The sequence below is a fragment of the Gallinula chloropus genome (assembly GCF_964237585.1).
Source record: "Gallinula chloropus genome assembly, chromosome: 3".
NCBI classification, from domain to species: domain Eukaryota; kingdom Metazoa; phylum Chordata; class Aves; order Gruiformes; family Rallidae; genus Gallinula; species Gallinula chloropus.
This window is the reverse complement of record NC_140087.1, coordinates 60,475,189-60,496,742: the sequence shown is the minus strand read 5'-3', so window position 1 is coordinate 60,496,742 and position 21,554 is coordinate 60,475,189. Positions and strand designations below refer to the sequence as shown.

At 39.3% G+C, this 21,554-nt stretch overlaps 1 protein-coding gene across 1 annotated transcript in view; it reads right to left on the bottom strand.

Moving 5' to 3' along the window:
• The window catches only part of HHAT (hedgehog acyltransferase), a gene marked incomplete at both ends in the record, with an annotated part of 151,320 nt that overhangs the window by 61,452 nt on the left and 68,314 nt on the right, over positions 1-21,554 (bottom strand). The window contains 2 exons of the mRNA XM_084261094.1: positions 1,180-1,324; positions 15,359-15,560. Of these exons, the coding sequence (XP_084117220.1) occupies positions 1,180-1,324; positions 15,359-15,560 (347 nt within the window). The remainder of the gene's footprint in view (positions 1-1,179; positions 1,325-15,358; positions 15,561-21,554) is intronic.

Here is a 21,554-nt window from a genome sequence, read left to right as displayed (position 1 = left end):
TCGGTGCTCTTTTGGTTTTTTAATAGGCAAGTGATGCCTAACCTTGGAAGTAAACAATTTCTCAGCTATTTTCTACTGAAACTATTAGCCAACTAACTGGGAGGAAACAGTTGAAGAGAAAATGAAGCCTAAGAAAAACATAAAATATTTGGGGTTTTTTTTAAGAGTGAAAACCTAACGTAAGCAAGCATTGCACCCCTGCACCCCACCTTCCCTGCTTCACTATATTCTATGCTTGAACCATACCTTTCTTAGGGCTGTTTGAATGCTTTTTTGCCTGAGCTCAGATGACAAGTTGTTCAGTTTATGCACGTAGTTTACTCATTAATAGTTTTGTTGTTCTGGGATGCTTACGCAGGACCTTGAAACTCCAGAGCTGACCTCTAATCCATTGCAAGGAACATGAGGAGAAAACACCGCGTGAAGGCACGCTGGACAGTGGTTGTCTTTGTAGGAGAGTGCTTCTAGGCACAGAAGCCTATTAGTACGTCCCTCATGAGAAAGAAATACTCCTCTACAAGACCTTTGTTTCACAATGTGGTGTTCTGGCAGCAATAAGAACCTAAGAAGAAAACTTAGTGTCACTTACATTGAGCTCTGGCAAAAAAAATAAAGCTGGATTTGTCCCCTGAGTCAGCTCACAGCACAACGCTACACTCGGCTTATTCAGCAACACCACAGTCTGATACTGTCACCCAACTTCCCCTGTCCTCAAACCTTGTTTCTTAATAGTCAGAAGATCCCTATCCTGCCTACTGGTCCACTATAAATCAACCCTTAATTGCTCAATTATGCTTTATTATGCAGATTTCAACCACTAGCCTTCCACAGAATCTATGGGGCTGGCTTTAGTATGCCATTTCTTACTGGTGTATATGAAATACAGAGCAGAAAGAAAAAAGTCCAACCTGGCTAACTTGTCACGTTTATTATTTGATCTTCACTGATTTCACCGACAAAGAATCCTGACGATTCTCTTTCTAGATTTGCTGGGAGAAAGGCATTGTTTCTATGTAGACACACAGCCTACATAGGTATTGAGATTTTGTCAGACAAACTTTTGAACAGGAACAGAAAAAAGTTACTCTCCGTTAGTGCACCAAAAGACCCTGGCTCAGCCCACCCAAGATAATATTTGGAAAGTTCTGTTATCTAGAAAGCAAATAAAAATAAACTTGCCTTCCATAAAGATCCTGTTCCAGTAGATTTTTCCAACATGATTTCCTCCAAGAAATATTAGATTTGATAGAATCAACATTGAAGTGCTAACAGATGCTAGGACAGCATGAAGTCGACGACGAATTCTTGGTGAGAAGCTGCGCTCCTGAGGGGCAAAGCAAAAGGTGCAGATGAAGTTAACAACCCCTACAAGTTTTCAAGCAACATTAGAGAAAGACTTTGTAGTTAATGATAAACAAGTTTCATGCAGAAATGCAAATCCTTATGGAACAGATCCCAAAGCTTTTGAAATATCTAGCAGGACTCCCACAAATGCCATTTAAGTTTGGGTAAGACTTTATGATGAAAAAAGTGTTGAATCATAGTTGAGGTAGTAAGGGCCCAGTGGAGGTTACCTAGAAAGGTCAGAATAGAGTCAGGTAGAGCAGGCTGATAAGGACTGTGTCCAGTTGGGTTGTGAGTGTCCAACAATGGATACTGTACCAACCTCACTAGGCAACCTGTGCTGGTATTTGACTACCCTCAGAGTAGGAAAATATTTTCTTACATTTAAATAGAATTTCTTGTATTACACTTTGTATTTGTTGTCTTTTATCCTGTCACTAAATACCACCAAAAAGAGTCTGGTTTTGTCTTCTTACCCCCCTACAATTAGGTATTTTTACACATGGATTAAAGAACCCCTGAGCCTTCTCTTCTCCTGGTGGCACTCCAGCATATTCATGTCTATCTTCTAGTGGGAAGCCCAGAGCTGGACACAGTTCTATACATTCTATGACTTAATTTTTACTTATTAGCATACTCCTTGATGAAATTTTGCTGAGGGACATAAAAAGTAGCAACACACTGCTGAGGTGGATAATATTATCTAACAGGTTCCAATGTAGAGTAAAGCACTTGGTGCAAAATAAACAGCATCAAACAACTTCAGAAGTCATTACTGCTCTGACTGATTAATAAGGCTTCACTGAAAGATGTTAGTGTCAGATCAAAACTGGTTATTGTTTTAATAAACAGATACTTCATATTAAAATTTAATTAAACACGTGCAATACCAATTTTTTTTCAGTGCAAATATTACTGCTCACGTTTGAGAAGTGCAAATCTATTGCAAAGGTTTTGGTACTGTTGCACTAATGATACAAATAAAGGAGGTCTTTCTCTGTCATATACTAGTTTACATTTTTCTGAATCGTATTTTGCATTATTATCTGAGGTGTGAGTGCAGCACAGACCCTGCAAGAAGACAGTGAAAGAAGGATGAGAAAATTTTAGCTCCATCCAATACTCAGCACAGATTTTTTAAGAGCATTATAGCATATCACAAGGAAATGATGTCTCATGACTGCGTAAGGAAAAATAGTGTGTTCATCATGGCCCCAGGCTGAAAGCCTCTCTACATAGTGCCTGCATCTGCAAAAGACTGAATGTTTTGTGTGAAGTGATGAGCATTTGGCAGGGCATGGGAACTAAGGAAAATATCAGGAGCTGCTCAGCCTTCACATCATAGGCATTGATGTCATAGAAAACAAAGTCTTGTAACTGCAGCATCAAAAAAAAAAAAGCAGTAATTAATCTTCAATAGCTCTAGCCAGACCAGAATTCATAAAAAAATGCTCAAAATAGACCTAAAAATACATTCCTAGACAATTAAATTGCTAGCTTTGTAAGCATCAAAACAAATGTTGCAGCCACTAGATTATAAAGTGACAAATCTTCAAATAAATGAGAGTTGCAAGAATAAAAATACAATTTAAAAACATTACTGCAAAGGAGATCTCTGGTAAATTGAATGTTAGCCCCAGTCAGAACTAGATCTACTGTATGAGTCAGTCTGAGTCAGCATAAAAACGGGGATAGATAATCTTCAAGGAAAAGTATGTGCAGTACAGCAACAGTCAATTTTCCACATGACACTATGAAAAACACTCATAGATGGAAACAGAGACTGAGGTTTTTCTCTGAAAATCCTGGATGAAAACTAGAGCATCATAGACGAAGTGTAGAGAACATAAGGTGATTATAGAAACATTCACAGACACTGACAGGTACTCAGTGAAACAACTCCTTCCCCTTCTACTAATTTGTATCTCTGAAGCTGCCCGAGGAGTTTCAAGACGCTCTTCAGTTCACGCACAGGTAGAGGACATCTTGTTTGTCTCCTGAAATGCACAGTATGAACGCTTGGTCCTGTAGATGAGGAACGCACGCCTCTTCAGAATGTGTTATGTGTATGCAGGGAAAAGGTTTGAAATCTTGCTATTAAATTCATGTTAACAACCAAGCCTAAATGAGGAGCAGTAATGATTGTGCTAGTTTGAACTTTTGTAATGAGTTGCCAAACTTACCTTCTTCTTACACTACGCTAATTAAGTCTGATTGAACTGTAGCTTATATAAGGAGCATAATCTATCATCAGCTCTACCTTTCTCTCTCCCTTTGTCTATCAAACTTATTCATCAAGTCTACAGAGAAACATTTTTAATTAGGAAAGGGGGAAAAGAAAAAGTATCTTCAGGTAAAGCTGTAGAAAGAGTTTGAGATGGACAACGCATCAGACAGCTGGTGCTGGACTGCGTTTTCCACCCAGGCACTGATTAAAGCTGGTAAGTTTGTGAGGTCTGCATGCTTTACAGCCCAAATCAGTACAACCAAGGCAAACAAAATGAATAGCGAAAAATCTCAGCCACTTCTTTAAAAAAACTATCGTAATTGCTAAAACAGTAAACAAACCTGTCACATATAATAGATCACCCTCTACAAAAGTGCTGTATGCTAAACAATACAAGTTAACTGCAGTACAGACCATAAAAGCCTTTGGTCATTTATAAGGGAGTTACAAGAGAGCAGTTTAAGACAGAAACAGTTTAGACAAACACTGAACCCTTTCTGGGTTTTACTGTAACTAATTTCCATTAACTCTGCTAGGCATTGATCCAAAAAGCTGTACAACGTTTTCCTGAGCGTCTTTGATGTCAATGTAGCTTTTACCCAGCTGCAATGAAGGTAAAAAAAGAAAATGTTCTTTAAACTTCTCATGTCGCCTAGAAAGAGCTAAATATGAAAGTACCTGAGCAGCTATTGTGCTCAAATTAATACGCTGGAAGCATTAATTTACCATGAAAAAGGAAGGAGGCTGGTCTAGATAATCCCTAATAACATTTGTGATTTAAATATCTACCAGCACGCAGATATTTCTGAATATACAGCAAGTTGTTTTCATCAAAGCAGAAAATATGAAAAAACCTCCAGACCCACAACTCTTCATTATGCTACTGAACACACTTAACAATCCATTCCATTGCAACAATATAAGCAGCTGCTATGAATTTGAGGTGTTTTCCTAGGGTTTACTCCATTTTCTTTCTTTCCCCTCTTTTCCTGTTGAAAATACAGCAAGATTAGGTGGAAAACGAGCACCAGGAGTTACAATGACAAAAACCATGGCTGCCTGGCCAAAACCCTTACATTCACATCCTTTCTCCATCCCTCATTTTACTTGTGATCTCACATCAACACTTCATTGTACTTTTAGTAATCGCCACTGCCCCCACACTGTGAAATTAATGAATTGTAGCATTTAAACCACACAAAAAATATGACATATGGTGAAGATGCACAGTTCAAAGGTGTGTAGCATGGCAAAGGAGGTTACTTAAAGGCTGGCTAAGGACACCTTTCCTGGAACTGAATGGGGTTTGGGTTATGATTCCAATCCAACTCCTGCTATAAATTAAGATCGGCCTCAGCCATTGTTGGGAAAAAACTCTCTGCCTGCCGTTGGGTCTACTATCAAACATCTCTCAACTGGGCTGTCTCAGTCATGTTACAAAAATAAACAATATTATCATGCAGTGGGGTACCTTGAAAAGCAAATCTATGTATGTAATTGAGAGGGGTGGAAGAAGACAGCCATGAAAAAGATTTGCATGCTCCAAACATTTCCATTCTTAAAACAATTTCCAGTTACACATGCATGGCACGTTTTGTCTCTAAGTGAAAACCAAGCCAGAAATAGAAAGCTTGTTTTATGATTGTTTGTTGAGAAAGATATCACATGAAGGACAACACACACCAGAATAGATCATTTAGATTAGAATTAAGAGTCAAGTTAAAGGACGTGGTGGAATTTTGAAGTCAGAGAGGACATGAGAGAAAATACTCTTTTAATTTGCTCTGCAAGGCAATTACACCACAGTCAGTGAGAAACAAAAACATGAAAGAAGCCGGTTCAGACAGCACAGCATCATTTAAAAGAACTTCTCTCTAAGGTAAGTTAAAGCTAACCAACAACAAACTTGCATTTGCACTGATTTACAGGACTGTGTACAACAATAGTACTGAATGGCACGGAGAGATGAAATTGAGGGTCCAGAGTGTTTTTCCTAAAAGCACGCACTTCTCCTAGCTAGCAAAAAAAATAGAGATAACACTTTGGAGAATACTGACCAGAATAAGTCATCCACCTGCCATGTGGAAGTTGAGGAGACACCCAAGACTGAATTTTGTACAGCAGTCAAAATAGGCAGTCTTATACAAAAATATCAGGCTGAAGTCTTCTTTTACAGAACTACATTCCCTAGCACTTTATCAGGGACCCAATCCCACATCATCCTACAGCAACCACTCTTGAATTTTTTCTAGCAACAGTGGTGGCACCATGGTGATTCGGCATGTCTCAAATGCTCATTATTCAGAAGGGTGCTGAATACATTTCCAGTAGCTCATTTTGGGAGCACATCACATGCATCACACTTTTTAGGGAGGGCTCAGGAACTGTGGTGCATGTTTTCCACCATGCTGCAGACCCAGCCTTATGATGGGGTGACATGTGCTAAGAAGCCTCCCCCAGAAGACATTAGCTGGCAAGTTCTTGCTCAGAAGAGAGAAAATATCTACGTGTGCTACACTGCAATGCATCTCCTCCATATAGCTGCTCTGGGACAGATTAAAGAAAACTTTTACATAAAGTCAGTGATGTTATCAAGCTTGCTCATACAAAAAATACTTTAAAGTCCTCCATGTAAGAGAATTAAATTTGCTGCAATTTCAATAAACATCCATCTTCATGGAGTAAAAGAGATTGACAACATTTATTTTTTTAACTACTCTTCCAGAGACTCGATAAACCAAGCACATGGTAAAATAAGAACACATAGTGAAATTGGAGAAGCAGTTGAATATTTCTTGTGGGAACATATGCACTGTGGAATAAGACTGTCAGATACTATGGCCAGAGTGACATGAAACATGTGCTTGATACTACAAACTGCAACACTACAGATTACATTACTCTATTTTCATCTGCCTTTGGTTTTTAAAGGGTCAAAATAATCTAGTATAATTTTTAGAAGAGTTGTTTTTTTTTTAACTGATATTTAATTACTATCTGTTCCACAGATTTCCACCTCTCCCACTTAAGCCTATCAGCCAACTCATCCATAATACTTTTAAAATAAGATATACAAATTGCACAATTTGTGTTGAAGAAATCAAGCAATTTACCATGAATGTAACAACTAGTCCTGCATTATCTTTCACTGTCTCTCCTAGTGTGAGAGGGGGGTAAGTGTGCTTCCCATGGTTAGCTCCCTCCATCCTTTCAATTCCCTGAAGCCTTTTACTAAAGAAGCAATGCTTAAAAGCTAATACCACCCTGAATCATCTTTCTGTCACAAGACCTGAAATATTCTTTGCAAAGGTCTGTTACATCAGGTTTGCAAGGATATTGCGGGGAAAAGGTTGAATAGGTAAAAGGTTTGTGGGTAAAGGTGCTGCAGTACAGGTGAGGCACAGGTGGTGCCACATTATGCATGTTGGGAAAATGCTTGTTAAAAAAAAAAAAAGGTATCTCAAATCACAACCTAAGGTTCCTTTTACCAGTGCAATTCAAGGATCTGAACTTTCAGTTTCACCCCCCATTGCATCACAACTAAAGAATAAGGCTCAAATTTATTTACTTCTCTACAGGAGCAAGAGAGACCACCCATTCAATCTTAAAAATGCTTTTAAGTGCTTTCTTTTAGAACATGTTCTTAGAGAAGTGACAGGCCAACTCTTCAATGCCTAGTCCTGAACCCCAGTAATCAGCCCATCCATGACATCAGTGAACACCTAAACGTATCCCTTAAAACTGGGTCGTCCGCAATGCAGCCATTTGCCAAAAATAATGGGACAAGTGAGAAGCTGAAAGAGAGCGAGGAGCAGATGGGGCAGTGGGAAGGGAAGCGACACATCCTGACTAGCAGTTACCGGCTATTTTATCTATCTGCAGCTAGGCACACTGAAAACGGAGGGCAGGGTGTGACTGAGCAGCTGGGGGAGCAGATGGGACGGAGGAAAGGCTGAGAATTGTGACAAAGCTCTGCCAAACCGAATGTCAATTTATTTAATTTTTAAAATGAGCAGTAGAAATGAAGATAGGTTGGGTCCAAGCAGTGAGGCAACTACTAAAAATGTCAATACACATTGTCAATGGATGATAGTGACTGGTTGAGAGACTGCAGAAACAAAGCGAGGGACTACATGTGCTCATTAACGTTGGTAAAAGTTAGGCCTGAAAAGCAGCAGGAGCAAGGGAAAGGAAGCTGATTTCAAGCTAATATGTCAATACAATACCTACTCCTGCACTCTGAAGCCAAGGGACAGATGTTGACTAAGATAAGTGCAGAAGCTGTACCACAGAAAAGAAAGAAAAAAAAATAATTCTGGTTGAAGACACATGCAAAATACCCATTTATGAAATAACCCAAAAGAAGTTGTGTAATCTCCAAAGATGTAACAGTAACAAGATAAGGAACAGGCCTGCAAGCAGAAACAAGAATGTTAATGGATAAGCCCTAGTAATGCAACTGCCACACCAAATGGAAGAATAAATTTAATTTCCCATTACATCCACTGTACCCTTCAGTAATCATGGCAATCATTCCTATTTGCTCCATTCTTCATCTAGCTCTAACCCAGAACCAGTCTCCTTTACTTTGCTTTATTTTTCTGGCATTTTATTTTGCCTGCAGTTGATCCCTCCTCCCCTAGTTGAACCGGGGCCTGAGGTCATCTCCTGTTTCTTTTCAACCTATACACTTTTCTTCCAAAGCAAAGGTAAAAATTAGCTCCTGGAAGGTTCACACATGAAGGCGGGAACTGACAACGTTCTTCCGAGACAGGATGATGCAAATGACCTGTAATTCCCTACATCACTCCTATAAAAAGAGGACCACACAATTAAAATCAAGCAGCTGTCAGTTAAGATCTATATTCACAAATAGAACTTGTTTCTGAATTTAGGAATAAATGCTATATATAGTATTTGAGAAGATACTCATCTTCTCTATTGATGTCTTACTAAACATTCACTCAACAAAACGCTGTCTTGCACTAGCACCAGTTAATTTTTAGATTTTCAAAAAGCTCTACATTTATAGCATCTCTCAGCAAACAGCCAACCCGCCCTTCTGTTTGAAGAAAGCCTCCTACCAGCGCGTATGTATGCGCTACACTTGCAGATGCATGTGTGAAAGTTTGACATACACAGAAGTAAATTTCTGTACTTGCTCCTACACTTACTCTTCACCCTCGAAGAACCTGCCCAAACATATATTTTTTTTTAAGTGGCAGCTTGTGAAAAGTGCGAAATGAACAGCACTGAGACGCACCAGCCTCTTCTCTGTCTTACGGTTAAAGCAGGGAATGTAACCAGGGAATGGCAGCGTACCTACTCCTGCAAACGTCATCTCCGGTCTCATGAAGGAGGAACAGGTCAAGAGAGCCATGCACTCTCCTCTGCGTCCAGATCCTTGACACCCTCTGTTTGTTCTTCCAGTTCCCATTCTGCTCATTCTGGTTCTCTCAGTTCCCTCATGAACATTTTAATGTTTTTACCTGCTAAGTTGTAATCAAATTGGGAAAGGATCTAAGGTCATCAACTGTTAGCGCTGCATTTTGCTCCTGCCCTTATGGCCCACCCACACTGCCACTATGAAAATGTGCACAAATAAATAATACACAGTAATAATCCCCATGGAGACATCTGATAAACAACCTCAGCAAACACAGACCTTGCTTTCCCCACGCAAAGCTTCTGTACCTCAAAGCACAGTGGAAAGACAAGACTGCGACCACACCTCAGTACGTCAACTTGTATTTCCATAACTGCTGACAGGTACTGTCTGGACTAATTTTTGAGGTGACAGTAGCAAAGACACACGTAACAAGTGTCATTGCCTTGGTTTTACCCCATACCATGATTCACTTACTTTTCAAACTGCATTATGACCCGAGCACCAGAAAATTGCCTGATGTCTCCAAAACAGAAGAGGAATAATGCTGGTAGTTGGGAAAAACATTATTTTTGTTATGACAACTGAGCAAGAGGTTTCCCAGATGACATTGTGGTCTGAAGCAGAGCAGCAATCATCTGGTTAAAGTCAGCTGGAAAATCACAACAGGTTCTCCACTGTCAGCATCAAAAATATTTCTTTCCCAGATTTGACAAAAAAGGGATGCTTGTGTTCAACAGGTAAGAAATGACAGAATGTTATCTCTAAAGTCTTACTGCAGCCATTTTTGTCATTCACCATATAAAAGCATCTAACATATTGCATATGCTTGTCCCTCACACAAAACACCACCTACTAGATTTTCAGTCTTTGTTACTGAGTCTGAGGTGAGAAGTTCCCTCAGTAAAGGAAGATAGAGTCAGAGAGCAAGTATGGGTGGATGTGTATGCATTTTTAGCAGGGCTATCAATGTTTTGAGATCTACTTCCATGAAGACAACTGAACCTGTGCAACAAGAGGGTGGAAAAGAGAAAAAAAATCAAGGAAAAGCAGAAATGTGGCAAGAATTACCTAAGAACCATTGTTGGTAAAGCTAAAAGCCAGAATTTTCACCTTCGATGGTCATCCAGCAGTTCAGTACAGAACAGCACCTCGACAACACAGCTTGCTGCTTCTAGGGTACCATACACAAAGATCAGCTGTTACTAAGTCTGTCCTGGCTAACTCCCACATCTAGGGAAAGGAGTTTCCATTAATTTTGAATCAGAGTGCATCTACTGTGGATAGTAAAGATTGCTGGTTAGAGTAATGATATGGTTGATCTCAAGGTTGGGATGAGGGTGGGGATAGGGGGTGGGGGCAAGCCCCATCCATTGGTCTGGGTGTTGATGATATGAGTGATGACTTATATCTCAAAACCCAATTCTGCACTAGAGAAAAACAGTCTGATTAAGGGACTTTGTTCAGCTACTCCACCTCACATTCTTACAGACTCAGCGAGTGATGCAAGCTACAGAAAGCACGTAAAAAGCTTATTAAGAAAGTATCATTGCAAATGCTAGCCACTTAATTGAATCACCATGTTGCAATAAAAACATTTATGAATTACAGAAAACTATTAGTAAAAAAGGCCACACGGGCTTGAAAACAGTAAACCAGTGATATAAATACTCTTTCCACCAAATGAAACAAAACAAAATCAAAGCCTAGTATGTGCTGAAGAACAGCTGAGAAGGGTCTTTATTTATTACAGACATCTTATTAAAGATCTAATCTTGCAAGGTAGTCAGACAATACACTGCACTTGAACAAGTTCCTCATGTTTGGTCAGATCTTGCCTCAGCTGCAGAAGCGAAGCTTTACAGTTATCTCTCAGCAGGTTGAAATGACTTCTATTTGCAAAAAGAAACTCTCATTAAAGGAGACAATTAAACATTTTTTTGATGTAGGACTTGCTTGTGAAATTCACAGGAATCTCCTTTGGCTAGGCTGAATTTTGGTCTTAACATAGGGCCGAGCAATTACTGCAGCAGAAATCAATTGGTTTCTTTGTCCCACTGACTTTAAGGAGGGAGGTTCAGCATACCACCCTCATGCTGCTTGGGTACGTTTGCAAGGGGGAGGTTCAAAATAACCAAGCTCCTCCTCTTCCACTTCCTTTCATTGGCTTGTGTCTCTGGACTGCTTTAGCTGCTTTCGAGATTCCTCTCCATGAGGCAAATCACCCAGCAGTGAAGTAACTAGAAGTAGTAATCCCTTCTGCTGGGCTAAAGAGCTAGGTCAGCTCAGCAGATTCCAGCAAGAACACCAGCAGAGGAAGAAGTGGCAAGTCCTCTCCCCATTCAATAGCAGCGAGTTCTTAGATCACCGCAACTCCCTGTTGAATCACAGCCCAGAGGTCAGGCTCATCACTCAAGTACCTTTCCATGCTCCACACCAGCTGTCTGCAGGGTCACTGCATAATTCAGAGCTTATGAATAACTGTACCAATTTTAACAGATCTAGTACAATAAACAGGGCCAAAAAAAGGAAGAGGGAAAAAAATGGGCAAAAAACACCCCTCAGCACACCTGACTTTTTGAAAGATGTCTACAATTCTATTGTCTGCAAAGATGAGAATGCCAATTGCCACTGACCACACCTCTGGTACCAAAAAGAACAGTGATATTTTAACTATAAACATTTGGAGTTCATTCTCCTGGGAAAAACCAAATCTAACCCCTTAATGAAAACTATGGACATCATACAAAATATTTCCCCTTTTGCAAAGGGAGTTGGGAAGGCAACTACACTGTACCAGAATGAACTTAATTTGCAGCCATACATGAAAATGTAGAAATCAAAGTATTTTATACTTTAAGAACCCCAAACACACGGATCATGCAAATTATTTTCAAATAAGTCATGCTTAAAATTAGTTGGTTTCTCAAACTGAATTGTTTATGGTGTGTTTATTTTCTTACTAAAGTAAGAAATAACATCTTAAACTTGAAATGCATTGATTTTAAAAAGAGAGATCTTTATGTTTCAGTTAAAAAAATTCTTCCTAGACTGAATGACATGTTTTCACCTTACAAAAGAACCAAGATGAAAAATATTGCTGTTTCAATTGAGATTAGAACATTAATTTTAACAATCTGCCAACCTCACCACATCCGCTACATCTTCTTTTGGGTTATTTCCTAATATTTCTATTTTTAAAATCCATTTGTTTAAAGATGTCAGCTACTCTAAGGTTTAAATAATTCAAAATCTATTTTTATACCAAAATCTAATTTATTGTATAGATCTATATCTTTTTTTCCTTAAGGAAAAGGAGGAGGAAAAAATTAAATCACTGGAAGAATGAGCACCATTAGAATCTTCTTTCAGAAATCTGACATGATATTTATTAAAAGTCAATACCAATTCTGTCATTGATTTTGAATGAGTTACTGCTGAAGTTTCTGTTTATCTGTAAGAAATTAATACAGCATCAGTGAAACAAAGCATTACTGTGCTCAGTACAGATATAAATATCTGCTGAAAAAGTAAAAGAAAGAAAAAAAGGAAAAAAGAACTGATAAAAACACAATGAAAATTCTCCATTTCCCAGATATGCCCTGGCTTATGATTCATAGCTTTTACTGTTGGCTTGTATACAATGTTTTAATGAAAAGACAGTATTACTTAAGTCAGCACCAATTTACTGATACCTAAGTAATCTCCGGGGAGAAAAAAGATACATAGATAACTCAAAACACAACTCACTGAAACATGAAATTTCTGCACAGTGTAACCAGAAAAGTATATAAGAAGGAGCATCAGATCTTTTAGAGTGGAAATCAGGAAGCCAGACACTGGTTTGCAACCAGTACAAATGAAAATTTTTGATTTTTGGGGTCAGGAAATGTACTATTTTCTTTATATGCTGATTTTACTTCTCACAAATAAGGCCCGTGCTTCTTTGTTCATTTTAGTTCAGTATGCCTCCGATGACATTTAAAACTTGTCAGACTGCTAGAAAAGTGTTATTTATCCATATTGCACTAGGTTTTGCATGCTGAGATTTAAACTACCATAACATCTGCATAAATATAGGGTCCAATTCTTTTTATATATATTCTCAGTCAGCACAAGGATTGGGTGAAGGACAGATTAAAATGTGCTTTATTTAGATTTCTAAATCTTTCTATTGCAAGGGAATTGAGAAAATATAGTGGAGGAAAAAGCAGTTTTAATATTATTCTTGCTATTCTTTGTGATCAATTCAATTTTAAAAACAGAGCAGAATTAAAATTTACCTTATTCTTCAATTATTTTTTAATATATTTTCTAATTGAAGACCTCCTGCTCCAACAAATTATCTAAAGTTTAACAACAACATATGAGGAGGTTTGATAAATAGAACGGGTTAAAAAAAGCATAGACCTGTCCTTTCTATTTTTTCAGAAACTCATCTGCTATTCTGGGAACAAAACCAAACTTTTCTTTCCAAAAATAGCCTTAAAGAACCAACACAACAAGCAAGTGAAGACCAAGAATGCAAAGGATTTCAGCTTGTCAACATATGAAAGTGAAGTGAAAAACCCAATCCCCAGAATGGGGTACACCTCTCAAGATAGGATGATGGGAATGCTTCCAACAGCTAAATTACAAGGGTAAAAAAGGAAATTTATACAAGGTATTTGGGGATTTGCAGTTCATTTGAAATGTAAGTCATGATACTTAGACAACGCCACATCACGCCACTCCTTGATAAGGAAAGGCCAACGTCCCATTACTCATCTGGTCCCCAGTCTCAGCCTTCACAAAGAAAATGGGAGTTTGTTAGCAGAGTGAGGAGAGAGCAATGTGAGGTAGTTTGTAAAGACCATGTATAGTTCATGGTGTTGTAGAGAAACCTTCAAGGCACCAGGGAAACCATGGCTCATCCATAACCAAATGCAGCAAGATCTGCCTAACACACTATTTCAGATTCCAAAATTATTCATATTAAAAGAATTGGCTTCAGAACTTTTTCAGGGAAAGATGTGAAACTGTCGTGTAAGGAAGGTCTATGGCCACGTTTCCAAACAGAAATGGAAAACACTGGATAGCCCTTTAAAAACACTGGATGAAAACAAAGGTGAGGAAAAGGGTAAATGTAGTAATGTAGTAAAAAAAATCCCTTCTACTGCCAGCATCTGTTAACTATAATTGGAACTGTGTGATAGGTATTAATCCAACATATAACCCCCCACCTTCATAATGCCACTTCCTTATAATTCCAATGGTATTTAAGCATTTAATTCCTTAAGAGTACTTTTCAAAATTTCTAATACAGTGGCATCACATACAAAAAGCCCCTATACATGCATTTCCTCATACAACTGGACGGATGCCTAAAAAATTATGTTGTCTTCCAGTGCTGAGACAAATGTATGCAGCCACTCAGACGGTGAAGCTCAGTTTCACCCTAGGGGGAGGATTATCGGATCTGATAAACTAATTCTCCAGGCAGGAAAAAAGCTGCTGCCATGCCGTCACTGAATTCGCAGTGATGGACAGTTGGATGATATAAGGTAGCACTGGCTGTTATTGGCTACCAAATTACTTAGCTGTATCAGTTGCCACACATGGGATGCCACAACAGTGAAAACTGAGAGGGATGGAGAGCAAGCATAATTACTTCAGCATCAGGACTTCATCAGGCTGCAGACAGACACCACCACACCATATAGAAGTACAAACTCTGTGCACTTTTCACTACTCAGAAAGCAAGAAACAGGAATTATTTATTCTTAGAATTACTGTAAGATTTAGGATTTAGTAGTGAGCAAACTAGTACTGCAGACTAAAATGACCAAAATTAAATACCCCTTTTTACATACAAATGCATGTCAAAGACAATTTTGTCATTTAGAAATGACAGCAGGAAGGTCAAAAGTATAAATAAAGTTAAAATATCAGAGGTCTTCAAAGCAAAATAACATTTTCTTTACTTGGCTCTTCAGTGGCACAAGATTTCCCAGTATAAGCCTGTTCCCAGATGCAAGCAGCTGTTACACATTCGTCCAGGAAACACATGGTTAGAAATATACACTCCTAATTTTAGCAAAGATGAATATTTTAAGGCCATCCTGAGTGAAATCCGAATACAAATGTTAGAACTGGCTTCTGTTCAGCCATATACGCCGCGACAAGCAGTTGCTTACGCTAGGACTGCAGAGGAAGCTTTTAAAAGCACGCATATTTCAGTGTCTGCTCTGCTGACACTTTGCAAAATTCTAGTTATATGGTTTACCTCAAATGATGGAGGGTGGGCAAGGGAGTGCTCTGTTACCCATGACTTTTAATCTAGATTAAACCAAACTAATAACCAGAACATCACATGAGCACAGAACCAGGAAACAAGAACATGAAACAGAGCTTCAACTTACAATCAAATCTTGAATAAATGTAATAGAAAGTATCCTCTTGACGCCACTTTCCACAATTACTCCAAGCCAATTAAGCACACCCCAGTACCACAGATAACTCTGTCCTCCATGCCAGTAGCTTACAAAGGCAAAAGTAAGGGCTGTGGAAAAGAGCATTCCCAGCAGACTGGACTGAGATCCTCCCATGGGAACATAAATGTACCTGTGGGTGAAAGGACAGATAAACAATGTTACTAGAGGTTTCACAGAAATCTCAGAAAAACATCCACTCCAGAACAAATCTGTTATTTTGTGGCATAAAAAAAGAATTTGAATAATTACCTGACATTCTCTATTTACAGAGCTTGCCCTAGTTTCTGCAAAGCTGAACACCATTTCATGAAATATGTGCACACAGCATTTGACAAAAAGACAATTTTGTGGTCACAGGAGCTCTGCATGAGGCAAATATATAGGATAAACTATATTCTCAAAATTTTGAAAGACAAATGTTCAGGTTTTTTAAACTGCAGCAGTTGTAAGTCATAGAATCATAGAATGGTTTGGGGTGGAACCTTTGCCCCTTGTCCTATCACTCCATACCCTTGTAAACTGCCCCTTCTCCAGCTGCCCTGTTAGGACCCTTTAGGTACTGGAAGGCTGCTCTAAGGTCTCCCTGGAGCCACTTCTCCAGACTGAACAAGCCCAACTCTATCAGCCTGTCTTGTCTCCATGGGAGAGGTGTCCCAGCCCTCTGATAGTCTTTGTGGCCCTCCTCTGGATTGGCTCCAACAGCTCCATGTTTGTCTTGTGCTGAGAACCCCAGAGCCCCAAGTGGGGTCGCACAAGAGTAGAGGGACAGAATTTCCCACCTTGACATTCTGGTCACCCTGTTTTTGATGCAGACCGGGATACGATTGGCTTACTGGCCTGCAAGTGTACATTACTGAGTCACATTGAACTTCTTGTCCACCAACATCCCTAAACCATTCTCCATAGTGCTGCTCTCAAACCAATTTACGTACAAAGAAATTACAAGACTCTTCAGAAAAAAAAACCCTAAAGATTATATAAAGTCATATACAGTCATAAGCCATAGATTGTTTTCCATGTGTCAGAAATATAGACATATGTGAGCATGTTTTGTTTTTAAAAGCTTTCAATTTCTTTCTTTTTAAACCTTTCATTAAAAATTATATGAACTGGAAATATTTCCAATTTGGTTCCTTCATTATACTTTCAGGGTCATGTCTGCCTAATGATCTTCAGAGCACATGTATCAAACCCTACCCCCCCCCCAACCTATATGAAACACCCTGCATGCAATTATATTCTGCATTTAAACTGAATCCAAGAGTCAGAACCTCTGTCTTTAATTGATGCTTTTAAGTGTCCAGAATGCAGTGCTCGTTCAGTAAAAATACCAGAAGCAATGGGACTCTGAAAGCCGACACAGTTTTCTGGGTCACTTCCTTCCTGCCTAGAGAGCTACATCCACTACTGGCATTTTCTGAGTAAGGCATGGCCACTGGCCAGGCTTCATTTGAAAAAGTCACATATTTCTGTCAACACTTTGAAGAAGCTTGTCAGGCAATGGAGTCACCACCCTACTAGTGTACCAGTGAGGCAATGCAGTATTATGAGAACTGCTGGTGACAGTTCTCAGCTGTCAGTCCCTTGTCATGATGCACTGCACTCACATTTGAGACTATTCCTACTTGCTATGATAATTAAAGGAAGATTTTTGCAGTGAAATTTTTATCTCTGGTTATCAGATATAACCTGTGATTGGTTTTTACATTCAGAGATAAATACTAGCTTAAAAAATTAAAAGGAAAATTCTCATAGTGCTTTATTCCTAATTTTAGAAAGCGTGAAAATACCCTAATGGGATAAAACATAATTCTAAGAGTGAATAAAAGGTAAACAGCAAAGTCATTAAAAAAACAACTGTCAAATGCTCCAAATTCTATGTAAGCATCACATCAATACACCTTTTTACCTTAACCTGCTACAGGGAATATCTGATTACATTTACAGTGATTTTCAGTATAAGTGTGCTTTTTAGTAAGCATATGAAAATACATAGAAATTAAGATCAATCATTGCTATTTATGCTGTGTTTTTCTTCTCTTTCCTCTTCCTGTTTTTTTTCTCCTCGCATATATAGAGAAACAGCATGGCAGCAACAGGCACAATTAGTCTCATAGCAGAGGGGTCCTTCATAGAAGTCTGTAGCCCAGGGATGCCTTGCAGGGCTCTGGCACGGATGCTGAAATGCACAGAGGTACAGTCCCTGCTGCTATGGACAAACTCCTTCTGTGCAACGGACTACAGAAATGAAAGACCAAAGCAGCTCAGGCCCTCTGAGGAGACACTTTCCCAACACCTTCCCTTTCCTTTTTTAAAAGGCTATTTTTTTTAGGCATGGCCCACTGTCACTAACAGCTCCCTTTGCAGGGTGGCTTAGAGAAGGGCTGGTGGCCCATCTCTGCAACTGAGAAACCGCAACCCTGAGAGGGGCAGCTCCATGCCCCTGCAGCCCTGCTGGCACGGCAGTACCTGGGGTCCCAGAGAAGCCCAAAACAGGGCATTGACAGCCCCACTGCTCTCAACAAAACTCACTCTGTTGTATATTTACTGTAATCCAGGCACCACTGAAGACACACCTGGCTGTGACAGAGGCCCTACTCTAAGTCCTTAGAGTAACCCTTTCTACTGTCTGCATCACATGCTGGATTATATCCACAGCACAAAAAGCAGCTTTTACAGCAGAAGTAGCTCTGGGTTTCCATGCGGTCCCTGTCATTGCACCAAGACAGAGCTGCTGGGTAAGCACCCTGTGAGCACAGGCAGCCCTTGACGGCACTTGGCACTGCCAGGAACATCCCATCAGCACCAGTTTGTTCATTTGCAGCTCAGTTTAGGTTGGTCCAAATGGCTTTCAGACTACTATGCATAGAAAAACAGGTTATTTTCTGATCTTTACTGTTTAACAACAGCAGCTAGATAACTGAGCAGCAGTAACTCATAATTCTGAAGAATGTTCAAGGTAAGTGAAGTTTTAGCTCCTAGTGAGGCCCACAACCAAGTGGAACTGAAAAAATCACTTGAGCTATCTTCAGAAAGACCTGTCTGCAGGAGGAGAGAAACCAAACGGAGTCACATAATCTTCACTAACACAACCTTCCGCTCCAGTACCATGGAGAGTTGTCTTCCTCGCTGCAAGAAGGCGGCAAAGCAGAAAGCAAGGCCTCTCTCCTTCCCTGCTGACTACTATAAGAAAACAGAACAAAGCCTGGCTGCCTCCTTTTGTCACAAGGGCACTAACCACCCTCACACTGCATGGTCTTGCCTTCCCTTGTCAGGGCGTTCCCACTGGCAATTTTAAAGTAGGTAGAAAGGACAGATAGATATTTCTCTCAAGCAGCCTGAAGGGCAATGTTCCTGTGGTTTTTTAATGCAGAAAAATTAATTAAAAATCCATTATTACACTAGAGAATACTTCAGGAAAATAAAAAAAAAAATTGCTATTTCATCATCCACACACATCATGTCCACATCACATTCCTGTGCTTGCACTCTTCATCTGGCAGGCCTGCACACAAGCAATGGGCAACTCAACGCGCAGCCAGGGACAGACCCTGGCTCTGCGACAGACAGTTTGTGTTCTCCAATATAACCAAAATTGTTTGGCAAAAGAACACCACCACTAGTCCCTGTCATTACAAAAATGTATTTTGTTTATTTTTGAGCATCGTGGTAGCTTAGAATCTAATTTCTTAATACCTTCCCTGCGTGTTTACACAGGAAAGTACTCATTTGATTACAGAAAGCTACATTTACACTGAAGCATGAGGAAGAATAAACCAGTGAATGTTATTAAGCCAGAAGATAGATGAAACTTTACTTCTCTATGGTCACTCATGACACCACACCAACTTTGTTGTAACTAACAATTTCTTGTGGTTTAAATCCAGCCTGCAACAAAGCTGCATGCAGTCCCTCACTCCACCCCCAGCGGGATAGGGAAGAAAAGTAGCCTCATCCAGTACCTTAGGCAAGTTTTTTTGTCCTCCAACTCACAAAATCTGTGAGAAGGGAAGGAGGGAGGCAGGGAGAGAGAGAAATTAAGAGGCAATGGCTGTTACAATTTGATGTTTTACAAAACTGCATGTTTCTCAACTTTTTTCCTTCTTACCAATACTACCATCCACCTTCTCTCTATCCTGCAGTCCTCCTGTACTGCAATTCGAAAGCCAGGGTTTACACAAAGAGATTGCCGTAGACTGCACTGATCTGCTGCACCATTTGCAGAATAGTGTTACGCAAATATCTGAATTTTAAGCTTCTATGCAGTTTTTAAGACTATTTCCATCTCTAATCACAGCAAATCCACAGAGAAGCTCAAACTCCCCAGTTCAGGGACTACTGGTACATAAAAGTAATCGTGAGAACTCTTGGCAGACTGACACAACTCACAGGAACACCTTCATAGCAGAATTTCTTAACAACTCATAAGCAGACCACACATTTACCACAGATGTGCAAGGAAGGCAGACTTAGCTGAAAAACAGGTGGCAACGTGCAACAACGTTATCAGAATTCACACACTCAGAGAAAAAGTCAACAGTTATTTGGTGGTCAGTGAACTAAAGATGGATAAATTAAGGTAAGCAACGAAGTATTTTTCAATGACAAAAGGCCATTAATGGAAGTAGATTTGAGGATGGTAATTGGTCGTGCCCCTGCAGGTTGGGATGATTAATGCTGGTCCCCCTTAATATCCATCAGAATTGTTTTAGAGGGATGGGTAATGGTGGTCATGGAAGATTAGGCCTGTGGAAGATGCTTACTATCAAAAAACAGAGGTTAAGCAAGTATTTAAAAACAGAACATCAAGTTAGGGGAAGAAAAGTCAATCCCTGTCAGAATTTCAAAGGTGAAAGAACACAGAAGACTTCTAGGCAGGCTGTCGAAGAGGAACTCATGAATGCCACAGGCCAGGGTTTGCCAACCCTTCCTAGACTGGCTAGATCTCTCAATGACAACAAGGGAAAGCATTTAATTTTATCAGATGAGAAAGTTGTGCATATCAAATGGAGAGATGAGAAAGGAGAAGTCAGTGTTGATTAAGTATCACAAAGCACTGGAGAACACTTGAAGCACGTAAGTACAAATCGATATTGAGAGAATGTTATATGCTAAAAACTGTTTCAACACACACCTGACAACTAAACGTGCATTTTTAGCCTTCCCCTCCCAAGGTGAAGATGCTGTCAATATTTACCCTATTTCCATAGGCTGTGTTTTAATTTCAAAGTAAAATTTACACACTATTAAACATGTTACTTTCACAAAGTATAACTGTGTATGTCTTCTGAAAAACCGAGTACCTTACTTTTAGTCCCAATTACAGTAGCTTAAATCAGCTTATCTGCAGCCAGCAAGCTGTTTCATTTACACAAGTTATCTTAATTTTAAGTCAGGAAGTGAACATTTGAGAATTGGATAAAGTATGTAAATGGTACCATTTAAATCCCTAAAGTAATGCAAACACCATCATAATAGCTGAGGTATTTAAAAGTGACATTTACTTACAGAGAATAACTCCTAAATCCAATAAGAATTTTGTTAGTTTTCTTTTAGTGGTAATCTACAGAACAATCAGGAGAGATCTGAAAATCATTCCCTTGGAAAACACATTTTTCATTTAATGATATCTAAATTATAAAGTTTTTATTCTGATAACTTTAGAAAAATCACTAAGAGGAGCATTTGCAAACAGTTAAGAATCCCTCTGAAGGGCTTTTATTCCTTAAAGCCTTAATACGTTGCTTTTACTTCCACATCCATTTGATTTAAAACATATTTAAATCTTGAAGTGCAAGTAAAGCGCCTATTTAAATGCTGTTCTGCCCAGGGCTTTTTCTTAAATGTGCTAAAATTTCTTCATGAAATAAGGCCACACAACAAAATGCATGCTATCCATGAATTTTCTCCTTACATATCGGTCATAGGACATCTGATCAAGAACCAGGTAAAAACGTACATGTACGAAAAATAAACAGTAATTTGCTTGTAATGGCAAACTTCTTGTAAATGTAATAAATTTGAGCTGTTTGTAGTTTATTGCATAACATCACAGAATGTGTATGGTTGAAAGGGGACTTTAGAGGTCATCTAGTCCAACCACCCTGCAGTAAACAGGGACATC